The sequence below is a fragment of the Macrotis lagotis genome, chromosome 1 (genome assembly GCF_037893015.1).
Source record: "Macrotis lagotis isolate mMagLag1 chromosome 1, bilby.v1.9.chrom.fasta, whole genome shotgun sequence".
Taxonomy (NCBI): Eukaryota; Metazoa; Chordata; class Mammalia; order Peramelemorphia; family Peramelidae; genus Macrotis; species Macrotis lagotis.
The window spans coordinates 821,046,721-821,064,550 of record NC_133658.1 but is presented as its reverse complement, the minus strand read 5'-3'; the positions used below and the strand labels follow the sequence as shown (position 1 = coordinate 821,064,550).

General features: G+C 32.6%; 1 protein-coding gene across 4 annotated transcripts in view; it reads right to left on the bottom strand.

The window, feature by feature from the left end:
- Positions 1 to 1,360: 1,360 nt before the first annotated feature.
- Positions 1,361 to 17,830, bottom strand: part of LRRC63 (leucine rich repeat containing 63) — a 50,839-nt gene continuing 34,369 nt past the window's right edge. For 3 of the 4 annotated variants that reach the window (XM_074217093.1, XM_074217092.1, XM_074217091.1), the window contains 3 exons: positions 15,648 to 15,731; positions 9,611 to 9,853; positions 1,361 to 1,671 (listed from right to left, as the gene is read on the bottom strand). In XM_074217093.1, the coding sequence (XP_074073194.1) occupies positions 1,506 to 1,671; positions 9,611 to 9,853; positions 15,648 to 15,731 (493 nt within the window). In that variant the 3' untranslated portion in view covers positions 1,361 to 1,505. The remainder of the gene's footprint in view (positions 1,672 to 9,610; positions 9,854 to 15,647; positions 15,732 to 17,830) is intronic. The other variant, XM_074217094.1, reaches the window with a different exon arrangement.

The following is a 17,830-nucleotide window of genomic DNA, read 5'->3' as shown; positions in this document are numbered from 1 at the left end:
CCTTTGGGTATTTTTTCTGGATGCCACCCATGGTTGGAATGCAACTACTAACCCCCTTGACTTCCTTTAAGTTTCAGCTAAAATCCCACCTTCTAAAGGAAGCTTTCCCTAAGTCCTAAAATTCTGGAGCCTTTGTTCATTATCTGCCATTTATTCTGTCTATCTATCTAGTTAGCTAGCTAGTTATCATCTGCTTGGATTACTTATTGGATTACCAATATAATTGGATTACCTTGTAATTGTTAGGGGTGGGCTTTTGGGGAAAGGGGAAGAAGAGTAGGATATTTCAAAAGCTTGCCATTGTTGGTTGATTCCTTTTAAAAATTTACTATTCTTGCTAAACAAGCACTACATTCTCCTGTTTCTAGTTTCTGAATGACAGCAAGTACTATTGATATCTAAATTGGGGGTCTCAAAACAAAACTCCTGGTGCCCCACCTTAGTTGCAATTTTGATTCTATATCATAATTAATCTTTCTACTTTATCTTATATCAAAATACTAGTTTTGTAGTTCTGCAGGCAGCATCCATTAGAAGCAGGATTTTAATCTAGGATTTCTCTTACATTGAGTTCCCCTGCCAAGGAAACCGCAGGTCTTATATTTATCCTTATCAAAAATACTATTTTATTTTTCTAATATAGCAAAAAAGCAACTAATTATTGGTTAATGTTTTAATCATCTGGTATATATATATGTATAGTATTAAGTCATTAAAAATTCATAGAGGAATATTTATATAATAGAATATATTTATATTATATATAATAGCTTATATCATAGAATAATTTAAATAATAGAAAGCATAACCAAAAAAGCAATAAACACATTAACTATAACAATATGTAAACATTCTAAAGGAATACAAAAATGAAGGAACAAGTTGAAAATGGTAAAAAAATAAGCTATTATGATATGTTAAACATGAATATATATATTTTAAGCATAAGTAACTAAATACATGCTTGGTTTTAAGACATAATTATTTAAAAACAAAAAATGAAATAAAAGCTAGACATAAATTTTATTCAATATGTATATGGTACTAGATAGTCCCATGTTTTAAATATTATTCAATTATACTTATAAATGATAAAAGAGATTCAGAAGCCTAAAACTATAATGAGCATAAATCACATTTCATTTTCGCATACTTGTTTCTTAACTTAGAAGCAGATTGTTGGTAAAAAGATTAAATGCATAAAAGTATTTATTGTTAGAGATTATGATATTCTTCTTATGCAGAACATAATGGAAAAAAATTGTTCTTGTGTTCCTATTTTCCAGTGACCCTTACAAATTCTTCTTTTGAGAAATGGACATTGTTTTCTATTAATGATAAACTTGGATTACACAGAAGATTCAAGTTAAACGGTCTTTATTTTGAAATATAGTAATTGCACCAAAGAGATTCACTAAGAGATATTACTAGAACTTGTAGATGACAAAATTTTCTGATTTTGGCTGTAGAACTTCTATTTTCTTAATGAAGTCATGACTTTAATATCATCGAGTCAAAAACTCTGGAGCAGAGCTTGCCATCTTATAGCATCTTGGAGAGCAGACTTTAACCAAGATAGGAAGAAGTGGATAATTAAAAACATTATAGGGTCGAATGAGATGAAGTCCTTTGCCATACATAGGGCCCTGACAGTAGTCACATAATTTAGAACTGAAATAGAGAAATCGTATCTGTAAATCACTTGATATTGAATGTTAACTACTATAAACAATACAAAGAAACAAAAGATATGGTCCTTATCTCAATGTTTTTGTACTGTAATTGAAAAACTAAAAAGTAGTAATAATAGCCTGCAATTTTATAACCTTTAAGGTTTGTAAAATATTTTATAAATATTAACACATTTGATTCTTATGATAACCCTGGAAAGAAAGCATTACTGTTATCTCCATTTTAGATGTAGACAAAGGTTAAGTGACAGTCACAAAGCTATTAAAAGTTGGAGACTGGATTTTTAAGTCAGGTCTTCCTAATTCAAGGCCAGTATTCTATTACCTATTACTCTACCTATTACATGAATAGATAAAATTAAATAACAATTTAAAGACAGCAATAAAAGATAAGTCATAAAATGGTTTATGATTTATATCTAATTGAGTGGTATCCACAAGAAGCATTTCATATTTAGAAAATATAATCATTAGACAGCTATGCTATGCTGTCGTCATAATCATCAACTTGTACATCAGCAGTGTCATTAAAATTGTGATTCTAAGGGCTCTTGTTCACTAAAAGTCATTTAATATTGCTCTCTAGTATCTCCAAAGATGACATTTTAGGACACTGATCCTTCTTAGGGAAGGTCTAGTAGTACAATATGAATGTAGGGTTTGAGTGGACACTTCCAGGGGATGTGTATAACAGAAAATAATGAAAGTTAGGTGGGCAGAAGTGGGAAGAGTGGTAGAAACAACTAGTGACAAGTCTTAAAGTAGACTGGAGATATTTGGATTTGGTATGAAACAACTTTAATTATTGTAGATTGCTGCCCAAGAGACAATCAATATGAAAATATTAAGCCATCTCTTAGAGGTTCTTTACAACTCTTTCATTCTTGATCAAAGATGATTATTTTTGTTACTTATGTAGACCCATCTAAAATGAAATGTTTTAGAGGCAATGATGCTAGATGTGAGGCTGATACTGGTGTCCAGGAATGATTTGATTAGGCTTGGGCAAAGGAATAGCTGTGAGAAAGCAGAAGCCAAGTCAACAAATACTTAAGTACTTTTATATATATAATGAAAAGAGTTTTGGAAATTTGATAAGATTTTAGGGGAATGAAGAAAAGACAGGAATTAAGTTATCATAGGAATAAACAATAAATATGGTCCTTCTTTAAGTGTTAGACATTTTACATAAAAATTCTTCCCTTAGTACATCTGGTTTGATGATGGAGTAATGGTTTAAGTAGTTTATGAGTAGTGCCTAATTTAGAGAATTTTTTTCATATGACTGTAACTGTTAAATCATGTGTGCACTTGAATAGGGTTCCTTCTTTCTTGAATTCTATCTGCTTACTGTTCGTGGATAGTATTGATTACAAGTCCCAAAACACCATATATCTTTAAATTATTTATTTTTTGATTTGTGAAAAATAAATAGTAATTGGATCTAGATTCAACTTTGTTCAGTCACTAAAGTAGCATTTCCAAAGTTACACTCCACACTGTCTGTCTGTCTATCTCTACCTCTGTCTTTGCATGACTCTTTCAGTGTCTAGGACACCCTGCCAGACATTAGTTGCAATTCAGTTTGATGAAATATTTTTTCATTATGAATGGCAGCATTTGGTTTACATAAGCAACATATATAACAATAACCATAATATTCTATATCATGGAGAGGTAGCATTGAAGATAGAAGACTGGACATGGAGTCAGAAAGTGCTGAATTCAAATTCTGCCTCAGAAACTTCCTTGTACCTGTGACTCTGGCTAAGTGTTTTAACTTCCCTCAGTCTCAGTTTCCTTTTCTATAATTGAGGGATAATAATAATAGGTCCTACATCCCAAAACTATTGTGAGGATTAAATGAGACAGAGTATGTAAAGTGCTTTGCAAACCTTCAAAGTACTCTGATAGTTATTATAACTATTATTTATAATTGTAATATTATTTTGAGTTGAAAAATAAAACAAAACCAACATATGTAGTCTATCCTATGTGATTAATTTTTAAATGGGAAGCAACAATGTGTAATGGAAAGCTTTGTAATCCAAAGAGTGGGGCTTGAACAGTACTGACAGTAATTACTCAAGTTACCCTGGGGGAGTCATGTCATTTTTCTGGGTCTGTTCCTTTGAAAAATGATCTATTAAGACAGATCTAAATGATCTATTAAGTCCAATCTTAGGTCAGTCAACTACAACTTGGCCCCAAACCCAAATTCACAATCTGGAGAGAATGAATTAGGTGGGTATTTAAAAAACAATTCAAGCAAGCTACCCCCAAACCCTTTTACTGAGCACTTAGTAAAACACTTAGCAAAAAAAAGGCCAAATGCAGTTTTCTAGGTCCTCTCCTATGAGGATACCCAGAGGTCAACAGCATCAAACCCCCCCCATAAAAAGAACAGTTCTTGACATTTAAAACACCATTCTTGATATTGGTTTATATAAAACTCTCCTCTTCCCACTAAATAAAAACATTAAGCTTATCTTTTCTGCTTCCTTAAGACTAAAAGCTACTTACGCTTTTAAAATCATTAATGGCATGAATCCAATCAGTCCCATGACCTGGGCAAGAGAAATAATGCCAAAGTTCCTTTTAGCTCTAATTCCTATGATCCTAAGAGTTTATGATCTTGCTCATTTCAGTAGAGACATTAAGAATCTGTATCTTAAAGAGAATCCAAAAGTGCAACCACAATAATATCAAGAAAATAAAGCAGAAACAAAAATTATATTTGTTTTTTAAAAAAGGTTCTCAAAAATTTGTCCTCTTTCATTTGAAATTTGTTATTCTTCTCTGCCGATTCTTCTCTGTCTACTGGATGGTTTTTATTTTATTTTTAAAATTTTATTCTTCACAAAATAGTTGAGAATATACCACAGAGAATAGAATTTTTTGGAATTAAAAACCATGCATGAGGTGGCTAGGTGGCACAGTGGATAGAGTACCAGCCCTGGAGTCAGGAGTATCTGAGTTCAAATCCGGCCTCAGACACTTAATAATTACCTATAATTACCTAGCTGTGTGGCCTTGGGCAAGTCACTTAACTCCATTGCCTTGCAAAAACTAAAAAACAAAACAAAACAAAAAAGCCATGCACCATTTGCAAAAAAGTAATATTTTATATTCTCAATTTTTCATTTGTCTTTTTAAATTATCATGTTAAAATATATCCCTCCTCTATCCAGAAGGCAGCACCTTGTTAAAAAGTAAAAAAGGAAAAACATTATTTCAATAAAACTAACTAATATATCAAAGAAATGTAAATATATATATATATATTTTCAACATATATATATATATACATATATATATATATATATATATATATATATATATATATATATCCCCCCACCTCTGCAAAGAAAGGTGGGGGGAGTACATCTCATATTCTTTGAGGTCAAGCTAGGTCAACATATTTATACAGCTGGTTAAGAGAGATGTTGATAGTAGAATTAGATCCACAATATAAAGAAGCAACTGATAGAAATACGCTACTTTTTTTTAAGCCCAAAGATCCCAGCCATTGGAGTATGAACTTACTATTTAACAAAAAAAATAAATGTGGGACATCCTTTAAGTGGGTAGGAAGAAATTAGGCCTAAGTCAAGCAAACTCTAAATAAAGTACTTAAATATATAAGAGCAAAGAAGAATTCATGACCAAAAGAGAATAAGAGAATCACAGAAGGAAAGATGAACAATTTTGGTTACTAATGTGGTTAGAATCAGGTAAATGGGGAAAAAAATTTTTGCCTCAAATTCCTCTGATAAAAGTTTCATTTATAAAATATGTAATTGATTCAAGATTATGAGTAAGAACAATCCTCCAGGGGCGGCTAGGTGGCGTAGTGGATAAAGCACCAGCCCTGGAGTCAGGAGTACCTGGGCTCAAATCTGGTCTCAGACACTTAATAATTACCTAGCTGTGTGGTCTTGGGCAAGCCTCCATTTGCCTTGCAAAAACCAAAAAAAAAAAAAAAAAAAAAAAAAAAAAAAAGAACAATCCTCCAATTGCTAAATGACAAAAGGATAAGAATAGTAGTTTTCAAAGGGAGAAATCTAAACCATTACAGTCATTTGAAAAAGAAACTCTAATTCCCTAGTAATTTGACAAATGCAAATTAATCAATTTTAAAGTTTCACCTTATATACATCAATTGAAATTATAAAGTAATGTAAAGGGGCAGCTAGGTGATGCAGTGGATAGAGTACTGGCCCCAGATTCAGGAGGACCTGAGTTCAAATGTGAACTAAAACACTTATTAGTTGATACTTATTAATACTAATTAATACTTATTGATACTTATTAATACTATTTATACTTAATACTATATTTATACTTAATACTATTAATACTTATTAATACTAATCCTTCTAGTTGATACTTACTAGTTGTGTTACCCTGGGCAAGTCACTTAACCCCACTGCCATTCAAAAACCAAAAAAAAAAAGGTTATGTAAAGTTATTATAAAAGAAGAAAATTACAAAAGTTAGAGGGACTATGGGAAAAATAAATACATTATTTACTGTTGATAGATCTATGAATTGGTCCAGTCATTCTGGAAAGCAATTTGGAAGTAGGCCCCAAAAGCTATTAAACTGTGTATACTTTTTGATTCAATAATATTGCTACTACATTTACACTCCATAAAGATCAAAGAAAGGGAAAAGTGACCCATGTGCTCAAAACTATTTATAGAATCTCTATGGTGCAAAGAATTGGTGGTTGAGGAGGATCTCATCAATTGGAAATGACTAAACATATTATATTCCCTGCCCCCAAGGCATTTAAAATTTAATGGAGGAAGATAACATATAAAGGGAAGCTGAAAAGTGGGGACAAGGAGAGATCTTTATTTGAAAAAATGTATATAATTACACAGCATTTAGTTTTGTTATTATGTTCTTCTCATAAATATTTCCGTAGTCACTGTGTATATAATTTACCTATCTACCTCAATTTGTATCAGTCTGTATGTTTTCCCATGTTTCTCTGCATTATTCATATTCACTATTTCTTTTTAATGTCTTCCATTTCTTTTTTTGCTTTTATTGTTTTGTAATTTTTTTAAAAACTTAAATGAAAAATGAAAAAGAAAAAATAACATTGCCAAATACAGCAGACCATAAGAGAGAGAATTCAATATAAAGCAATAAATTTACATTCAACAAAACTAGACATTATTTTCAAGGCTAGCCAGGTTTTCCTTTCTTCCTCTTTTTTTTTGGTTCTCTGCTGTGCACTTCTTATTTTATTTATTTCCCATCTTTCTCCCCCCCACCAAGAAGGTTACAATTAAGCATGGATATATATGTATATGCATAGATATCTATAAACATGGGCATATACACTCATACACATATGTGTATTACTGTATTGTGCTAATTTCCTCCTATCAACTCTTTCTCTGAAGGTAGATAGCATCTTCCTTCATAGATTCAAGTTTTTCCTTGCTTTTCTAAATCAACCAGTTCATCATTTCCTATACCACACCACAGTAATATTCGATCTCAGTCACATCCTATCTAAGAGACTGTCTATGAAAGTTTTTTCCCAATTTTCTACATTTCTTCTATTCTTGGCTACACACAAGAAAATAAATAATTTAAAATAATCAAAATTATCCTTTTTATACTTCAAAAATGCTCTCACCTTATAATATAGCTTAAGGTCTTATACTACTAGTACTCCTTTACATCTTTTACCCTTGATTTCTTTGACCTGACCTTTTGTTGTTCCAAATGAATTTTGTTGTTTTTTTTAACCTCAGTAAAATAATTTTTTTAGTAATTTAGTTGGAATGATATTGAATAATTAGATTAGTTCAGTAAAATTGTCATTTTACCCATGAACAGTAATTTATTTAGATCTGAGTTTATTTTCATAAAAAGTATTTTATATTTGTGATCACTTAGTTCCAGTGTCTATCCACTCAGGTACTTTGTAGGAATTTTAAGTGGTCTCAAATAATATTGAATAATAGTGCTAACACATAGTGTAGTTTCTGTATTTTTTTACTTCTGATTAAATCTATTTTAGCTTTAATTTTGCCTTAGATGATGATTACTATCCCAGCAGGATTTAGGCAAATTGCTAATCCTTAAATTTCTTCATCTTTTAAATGACTATTACAGTTACTGAATGTTGGGAAGACAACTTTGGCTTCAACAATCTTTCCAAAACCTCCCATTTGTGCTAATAAGGATAGAGCCTATCCAAGAAGTCTTTCCCTTAACAATAGATTAAGTCTACTAATAATCATAATCTGGGTATTAACAGGCATTTCTCCTTTTAGAAATCCTGAGTTTGTTTACAAGGTTCTCTCTAGACCAGGGTTTGCCTAATCTAGTAAGAACCACAGTCCTGGTTCCCTGTACTTCCAATTCTGCTTTTCCTTCTGAATAGCTGTAGCTATTCAATATAATATAGAAATGTCCCTGATTTGCAATATATAATTTATGCCATATTGTTGAAGTTTATATCCTTGTTCATCTCTCATAGAAGGGGAATGAGTCAAAGAAGATGTTGCCTTAAACTTTTTCAACCATCTGAATCACAGTAATATTCTCTACTGTGGTTGTATTTTAAGCATATTAGCAAAAAAGAAAGATAGGATCATAAATTTACAGCTGGGCGGGGGAAACCTTTCAAAGGATTTAAAAGTCAACAACCCAGATCCCTCCTTTTCCAGATAACTGATCATGTTTTACCTTTAGCTTCTAATTATACCTTAACATTGCTGAGTCTAATCTGCCAGTTACTAATAGACATCCATTCTTATTTGCTTGTATATGACTATGATTCTGTTCATTTTGACCACCAGACACTACTGATGTCTTTTTTCCTCTGACCATTTGCAGAAATTCTGGAACTATAGTCTTTGCATTGCCCTTTCTCCCCTGGCAGTCTGGCCTTGGAATTGCTCTGGTCACTGCTTATCTTACTATTCCTTCTTATCCTTCCAGGTTTAATGGATTTTCTTTCCTCTTTTCTTATCCCTTTTTTCTACTGAAAATTGTCATAGTTCCTATGTTATCTAAGAAGCAAATTTGGTACAGATCCATGAAATCAATGGACAATAAAATTGGCATCAGTTTAGTTCCATGCCTATCTTATAAGTTGATAAAGACCAATCAATTAAAAAAGAGTTGTATCTCATTTAGCATATAAAATTGCTTAAGAATTGAGTATTTAAATATTTAGTTGACAGAGTAGAGAAAAATTAGCTTTGGATGAAAGCTATGGATGAAAAGATTTTATGAATTTATCAAAATGTGACAGTAAATTCCCTTGAAAGAGCAGTGATAGCTTTTGGCATGAATTCTTCTTCATTACTGAATCCTTCTACTTAAAAAGGTTTCTTTGCATAGTCTCCCAAACACAGAAAAATAGCCCCTATGGACTCACTCAATACTTTCTTCCATGTCTTCAGAAACTCAATAGAAAGTTTTAACTGGGAATTGTGCAATGTCTGCCAGCTACAGTTAAGTGATTTCCAACTTAGGGGATGTCATAATTCATAAAATAATGTATGAATGGAGCTAAAGGAAGATTTTCTTCTCTTTGTAGCAACAAAAAAAGCACTTGGTTGAATCTTTGGCAAGAGAAGAAAACTCAGAGGAGTTAACCTTATATCAAATGCACTGTACACTAGTCATTTTGATCTAAATACAATGATCTAATAGAAACCACTTAGTGAAATCTAACACTTGTATTTTCTAGACGAGAAAACATTTGCTAAAATTTGCTAAAAACAATTGCTAAAGGTCACATTAGTATCACTGGAAGAGCTATATTCAAATACAGATCATCTGATTTGAAATGTAGTATTCTTTCCTCTCTACTGAATATTTTGTTTGCAAACAAAACAGAAAAATATTTATTATTAAAAAAATTTCCATAATTTGCTTACACGATTTGTAGTTTCTTAATTTCGAATGGGAGCACCTTCTTATATAGTTCCCATAGTTGGTGGTGAGAAAAAGTCAAGAGAACTAGATCTTTGAGCCTTTGAGCATCATTTTTAGAATTCTCTTTCCACAACAATGGATGCATGTAGTTATTTTCTAGAGAAAGGATATCCAGGGAAAGTTTCAAAAATTCAGATGGCAGAGATGTCAGTTCATTCCCATCAAGATTCAAAATATTAAGGGACCTGCAGAACATCATTGAAAGTCATTTGTGCAATTAATACTACTAAAATCAAACATTGATTATACTCTTATATTCAAGAACCATGCTTACTAATAATTCTCACTCTATTTGATGACTACTAAATGTAACAAATAATAAACACAGGTTTTTTTGGAATTGTCTAGAACTATGGAATTCTTATGTGAAAAGGCAATCAGAATTAGGCTCAGAACTTATTTTAATTTGTCAAGCAACTGAATCAGTGTTAGTCCATATGAAAAGATTGTGTGAGAGTTCAAGTGAAATATTTACATTAATACATGGCAAATCTTTGAACACCTCCAATTTCTTTTTTTTAGATTGATATTTTATTTTTCCAATCACATGAAAGTTTTACAACATTCATCTTCTTGCATATTTTTAAGTTTCACAATTTTCTTCCACCCTCCCTTCCCACCCTCCTCTCCTCAGCAGCAAGCAGTCTAGTGAATGTTGTACATGTACATTTGTGTTTAACATGTTTACATATTAGTCATTTTGTGTATGAGGCATTAGGAATAAGGGAAAAGAAAACCATGTGACAAGAAGGAAAATGTAAGAGAATTTTTTTAAAAAAGTGAACATAGTATTCATTCAGATTTATTTTTCATATGGATGAGGATGGTATTGTCCATGACAGGGTTGCCCTAGCTCTCTGAACTGCTAGGAGGGTTTGCATCCATCGTAGTTGATCGATTCACAATACCGTTGTTAATGTGTCTCTTGGTTCTGCTCCGTTCTCTCAGCATCAGTTCATACAATTCTTTCCATGCTTCTCTAGAGTCTGACCATTCATGGTTTCTTATAGAACAATAGTACTTCCTAACATTCATATACTGTAACTTGTTCAGTCATTCCTCAATTGATGGACATCTTATTTCCATTCTTTGCCACTACAAAAAGAAATGCTACAAATATTTTGTAACATGTGGGACTCTTCCCATTTTTTATGATTTCTCCTGGATATGGGCCTAGTATTGGTATTGCTGGGTCAAAGGGAATAATCAGTTTTTTAGCTCTTTGGATATAGCTTCATATTGCTCTCCAGAATGGTTGAATTAAGTCACAACTCCATTAACAATGCATTAATGTTCCAGTCCTCCATAACCTCTCCAACATTGTTTGTTTTCCCTTTTGATCATCTTAGTCAATCTAATAGTTGTCTTAATTTTCATTTCTTTAACCACTAATGATTTGGAGCATTTTTCATATGATTATATATATGTGTGTGTGTGTGTGTGTGTGTGTGTGTGTGTGTGTGTGTGTATAGCTTTAATTTCTCCATTTGAAAACTGTCTGTTCATATCCTTTGACCATTCATCAATTGGGGAATGACTTGTAACCTCATAAATTTGTTTCAATTTTCTATATATTTTAAAATTAGACCTTTATCATAACCTCTAGCTATGAAAATTATTTCCCCAGCTTTGTTTTCCTTCTAATCTTGGCAGCATTGGTTTTATTAGTGTAAAAATATTAAATTTAATATAGTCAACATCATCCATTTTGCAATTTATAATGTACTCTATTTCTTGTTTAGACATAAATTTCTCTCCATACCCTAGACTCAAAAAGATAAAGAGTATTTCTTGATCTGTTAATTTGTCTATGTTATTGCCCTTTATGTCTAAAATCTGTATGTATTTTGACCTTATTATGGTATAGGGTATGAGATGTGGGTCTATGTCTAGTTTTTGCCATACTATTTTCCAGTTTTCCCAATAGATTTTGCTGATTAGTAAGTTCTTATTCTTAATGGCTTTAGGTTTGTCAAGCAATAGATTACTAAAGTCATTTATTCCTGTTTCTTTTACATCTATCCTAATCCACTGGTCCATTACTGTATTTCTTAACCAGAACCAGACAGTTTTGATGACTGCTGCTTTATAGTTTAGGTTTTGATAACTAGGCTACCTTTCTTTACATTTTTTCATCATTTCCCTCGATATTCAATACCTTTTGTTGCTCCAGATGAATTTTGTTACTATTTTTCTAGCTCTGTAAAATACTTTTTTGGTAATTTCATTGATATGGCACCAAATAAGTAATTTAATTTGAGTAGAATTGTCATTTTTGTTGTATTAGCTCAGCCTAATCATGAATGATTGGTGTTTTCCTGTTGTTTAGATCTGATTTTTATTTGTGTGAAAAGCATTTTGTAATGTTGAACAATTTGCTAAAGATCAAATAAATGGAGTCCAGCATTATAGAAAAAGTAATCATCAAGGATTCAGGTAAAGCATCACTGTGATTTCATACCCATGGATAGGAGGTAGTCCTGGGTTTCTCAAACGTCATGTAAACCAACTCTCAAAGGTCTTATTAGAGAAGAAATACTTCACATTTGGTTCTGTCAATGAACTATCTGAAGTCCAAGGGCTAGCACTGCTAAGAGTAATACTTTAGAATTTCTGTTCCCCCCAAGTTGCATCTTTGAATCCTTAGTGGGTAATACATTCCTATTCTCAGGATTCTAGAGGTAGGTAACATGAGGTTGATTATCCTTCTAGCATTAGATTATATTCCCAATTTATATTCCCCTAACAATCAGTTAAGAGACTGAGATCTTTTTAAAAAAAAGGTGATTAGTAAAATAGTATGGCAAAAACCAATAGTTACATAGCACCAGATGCACACTTTCCCACAAATATTCTTTGTGGAGAAGAGTAGGTATGAATTTAAAGTACAGTGATGGTGAAACACACACACACACACATACACACACACACACACACACACACACACACACACACACACATATATGTAATACACACAGCCAAGGCAAGCATAGCTCTAAAACTGTAGGGCCTCGATATCATTTATTTCTCTAGGGAATCATGAAGTTCATTATGAGACTGCTCTACGAGACTGACTGCATACATCATGAGAGACTCAGTGGGCCAGCCTCCTGTAGGCTATAGCATCACAGCCAAATGGGTCCCGTTACTACCGAGCTGGAGATGCTGCCTTCTCAGTGGACTCAGATGCTCTTAGGCTGGACTGGGTAGGATGACTGGTCAATAATCTTGACAGCTTCTGGGCTGGGACAGATAGTTCCCTTGGCTGCTGACCTGGGCAACTCTGATGCTGGGAAATGACCTGGATGGTTTCAGGTAAGGTAGTCTGCCATTGAGTAGCTACTGCCAGATTTGACTGGGAAAGTTGTCTTCCTGTGGGCTGCTCCCACTGCCAGGCTAGGTTGGACAGATCACTTGACCTATGGGGTTTTTTCAGGGTATAACATCTCTATGGATGGATTGATCTACTGGATCATAACCTTTGTTAGTGGATCTATGCATTTTTCAGAATGCTTTTTTTTTTTCATTTGGACAATAAACTAATTTAACCTGGGTCTGGCAGAGGCCTCTCCTCCTTAGCATGTCTTTGCTCTAAGGTTGGCAGGGGGTGAGAGATTAAATGTTTTTGTTCAGTTCTTCTTGTTTCAAAAGGTTCTTTCCTTAATAAGACACCATAACTTGTAATGGAAAATGCCATCCATATCCAGAAAAAGAACTATGGAATCCAAAGGCAGAACAAAGCATACTATTTTCAATTTCTTTGTTTCTTGTTTTTTTCTTTCTTGTGATTCTTCCTTTTTGTTTGATTTTTATATGTTTAACATGATTGCACATGTATAATCTATAACAGATTGCTTGCTGTTTGGGGGAGGGGTGAGGGAAGTTAGAGGGTGAGAAAAATTTGGAACTCAAAATTTTACCAAAATGAATGATGAAAACTATCCTTACATGTGATCGTAAAAAAAAAATTAGATTTTTTTTAAAGGCACTATAACTTGCCTCAAAGTGATAAGTCCCAATTTAGTCATTTATAGTTTCCATACTCTTTGGGGATAATTATGTAGATGAATGACTAAATATAAAGGTGAGAATATCATCTGTATTTTAGAAGCAAGTTCATTGTCTGACTGACCTCTTTATATACAATTGAGTTATTCAATATTCTATGAGTCCATATCCACTCAAAATCATAGCCCATAAGCTCCCACCTATATATTTACATTTTCATAGTAAATATTGTGTCCTCAGCCAGAGGTCACGATTCAAAGCAAAGACATTTAACAAGATAGCATAGTAAGAACAACAGTCACAAAACATCTTCCCCTAAAATTTTGATCACTCCCACAAATACTTGCACCATTAAGTGGGAAGAATGGGCACAGAACTCACAAGAGGTTTATGTGGCAGGAATACGGTGGTCAAAGCAAATCTGCTAAGGGGTAATCACATCCCAATAATCCCCTGGAGGTCTTCATTGCTCTCTCCAGGCCTCGGCATCATCATCACCATTACCATCTTACAAGGTCCTCCATGATCCACTAAAGATATCTTTCTACTGTTTTTTTTTTTTTTAGGATTTAGGTTTTTTTTTTGCAAGGCAAACAGGGTTAAGTGGCTTGCCCAAGGCCACACAGCTAGATAATTATTAAGTGTCTGAGACCGGATTTGAACCTAGGTACTCCTGATTCCAAGACTGGTGCTTTATCCACTACGCCACCTAGCTGCCCCTTCTACTGTTTTTTTGGAGTTTACTGGGCAATGCTTTATCTCACTAGCTTTTGGACTTTATCTTTTCAGGACTATCTCCTAGCCCTCACCTCTAGCCAACTATGGGGTAGTGATAAATATGACAACTGTTTAATTACAGAAAACTTTATCTACTTTAAAAATCTCACATGAAGATTAAATCATTTCTTCTTGAACTCTGTGGATAAAATAGAAATCACAGTCTCTTGTCACAAAACTATCTAACCTAGGGTTAGGGACTCTCACTATCCTCTCTGACTTAGGATGCAAGTAAATTTGAGTCCAAACCATAAGTGGAAGAAAAGTCATTTTTCTTTACCCATCTAACCTATATTCTTTTTTTAGGTATATTTGTCAACAGCAAAACCCCACAGTTTTGATGTTATGTTTCAGTCAGTAAAAACATTTTAATATCTTTCTAAAAATAAAATGAATTGAAAAATTTAAGGTATGAGCTCTCAAGTTCAGGGATTAGGATATCCCCTGGCCTCATCAGCATAAATATGCTTTCTAAATATTATTATTTCTACCACAGCAATTGCTTATACAAATTCCTTCCCCCTTCAATATTACTAATTTTATTTTTAAAAAACTTATTTATCTCAATTCTCTTGTATACAAAACCACTGTTCTCCTGATGAGGATTAGACATAAACAGAAAGGTATATGAGTATTATGTATAGAGAAAATTATGTATAGAGAAAATCAAATCAAATCAGACTAGCTCAAATTAGCTTAATGCATTAGATACCAAGCCTAATGGTGAAATTTAAAAAAAGGTACATTAAGATGAAATAAGTCCCTTTTATTATATATTCTTCCATTTTCAGTTACAACCTGTTATTCATAGATTCCTCTATCTCAAGGTTAAATGTCCTTTGAAATAAATTCTTGTCAGTATTTAAATATGGATAAAAGTAACTCAATATTATTAGGCAGTACCTAAGGTTCTTTTTCAAAGTTTGAAAAAAAAAATTCTTTTCTTTTTATTCTCATGCTTAGCACAGCATCTAACATGTAGTAAGCACTTTACAAATGTTTACTGATTGATTACACTATCACAGAGAAATCACACTTTACATTCTTCCTGAATTAATACTTCATAGATTCTATCTTTACTTACTATATTTAAAATGTATTATAAGAATTAAATTGTCCCCAAAGAATCATCTTATCTTTTGTCTAAACATTTCTTTAAAATATTTGAACTTTACATTTACTTTTTTTAATTACCTGAGATTCTGAATATCCTTTGGAATAGAAGTAATTTCATTGTAGGAGACATCCAGGAACTCAAGTTTAGATAAACTAAAAATACTTTAAAAAAAAAAAGAGAGAAAACCAACATGCTATAAAAATAATTATGTGGTGGTCTTTTATTGAGAATTAAAAGAATATTAGAAATTTCACTAAAAGTAGAGAAGTTCTAGAAACTTTTCTAAAGAGAGATAGCAATGTGTAGTAACTAGATAGCTGGCCTCAGTTGAGAAGATATGAGTTCAAATTCTGCCTGACACATACTACCCATGTGACCCTAGGCAAGTCACTTAACCTTAGTACACCTGACTACTCTAATACTTGAGTTATAGAGAAGGAGCTGATTTGCATTCATAGAGTAAAGTGGAAGCTCTCTATACTAATTAAGTCACAGGTATAGCAAAATAATGGTTGAATGCAATTTCAAATACATTGTCTTATTTGGTCTTCACAAGAGTTCTTTGAGATAGGCAAGATAGATATCATTATGTCTATTTTATAGATGATGAAACTGGGGCTTAAAAAAGCGAACTGACTTTCTCAAGTTTCCATAGTTATTAATTGCCAGAAAATTTTATTGTTGTTTTTGTTTTTACATCATAGTCACTTTCAATTTTACTTCCTCCAGTCTCAACAAAATTACCATTTTTCCCTTATAAGAAATAAAAACAGTTATCAATTACAGGGTCCAGGTGAGAGCTACACATGATTCACTACATTAGATTAAAATACGATGGGGAGATATTTAACAAAATAAATAAAGATACAATAAAACTCAATATTATATTTTAAACTAAGTCAATATGCGATTCACAGCGATTCTTCTACACAGATTAGTGGTCCTGTTTCTGTTTGACGTTGACAACATCACAGGTCTACACCATAAGGATCCACTTTCATTTTAAAGGAAGGATATATATTTCATCCTGGTGTCTGGGATCAGGATTGGCTACTATAGGTACTCAGTTTTTGGAATCCTTTTACACATCATCTTTTTTTAATTCTAAATTTAATAGTCTTTACCAAAACAACAACAACAAAAATCAGTAACTCTCTGGATTTGAGTAAGCTGATCAATAAATTGAGAAGTCAAAGGTTCTTAGTCTGGAGTTCGTGGACCATGGAGAGATTTCATGGGATCCATGAATTTACATAAGCTTAATTCCATCTTTACTTCTTCTCTTCCTTAACACATGAATGTAGGCAACAAACTACAAGGGGTTTTTAGCAGTACTCTTTATCACCACATATAAATCAAAGATGATTTCATTTCCCATTAACTGTTGCAGTTATCTGAAAATGCTTTTTTATACTAATCCCTATTTTGAAATAATTGAAATTATTAGACCCTCTTCTAGATCACATATCATCTCAGTTTTCCTGTCTACCAATACTCATGTGTTGTATTTAGACACCCTTGAAGCAATTATAATCATTTGGTTTAGTCACCAAACAGTGAAGTTCTTCTCCCATAGGTGATCCAGACATCTGTGTAGCTTTTGAGTATTAACTACATACAATTATATGGAGATCAACATGTAAAAGGGGTGAATCTCGTTAGGTAGCACAGTGAATAGAATATGGAACTGGAGTCAGGAGGATCCAAATATAAATCCTACCTCAGCTACTTAATAGCTGGGTGACCCTGAACAAGTCACTTAACCTCTCTCTGCTACATTTTGCTCATCAGTAAAGAATGAACCCCCCAAGACTGTAGATAGTATCAAATGAGCTAACATACTATACTTTGCAACTCTTAAACCATTATATGAATACTAGTTATTTTTTTCATTGATAAAAGTTCTGCAAAAAAATCAGAATTTAAATGTTTGAGTTCAAAAGAGAATTCTGAACTCTCTGGAAGGCAGTGAGACTTTGTGCAATTTGGATATTTGACCTACAAATATAGAAGTAAGTTCAAATACTTTTGATGGTTGAGATAAATGTTTGATAGTGTGTTATTTAAAGCAACTTCTTATAATTATTAACAGATTGCATCATGATATAGGTCACACATAGTATTTTAACTTCTATGAGCTGAGTTTTATTTTATTTGTTTAACAAGGTTTTGGAACATTTCCAGATCACTTCTGGGAGAAGACATTCTGCTACTTTCAATTGACTGCATATATAGAACAGCTTGCATTTTTAAAAGGACC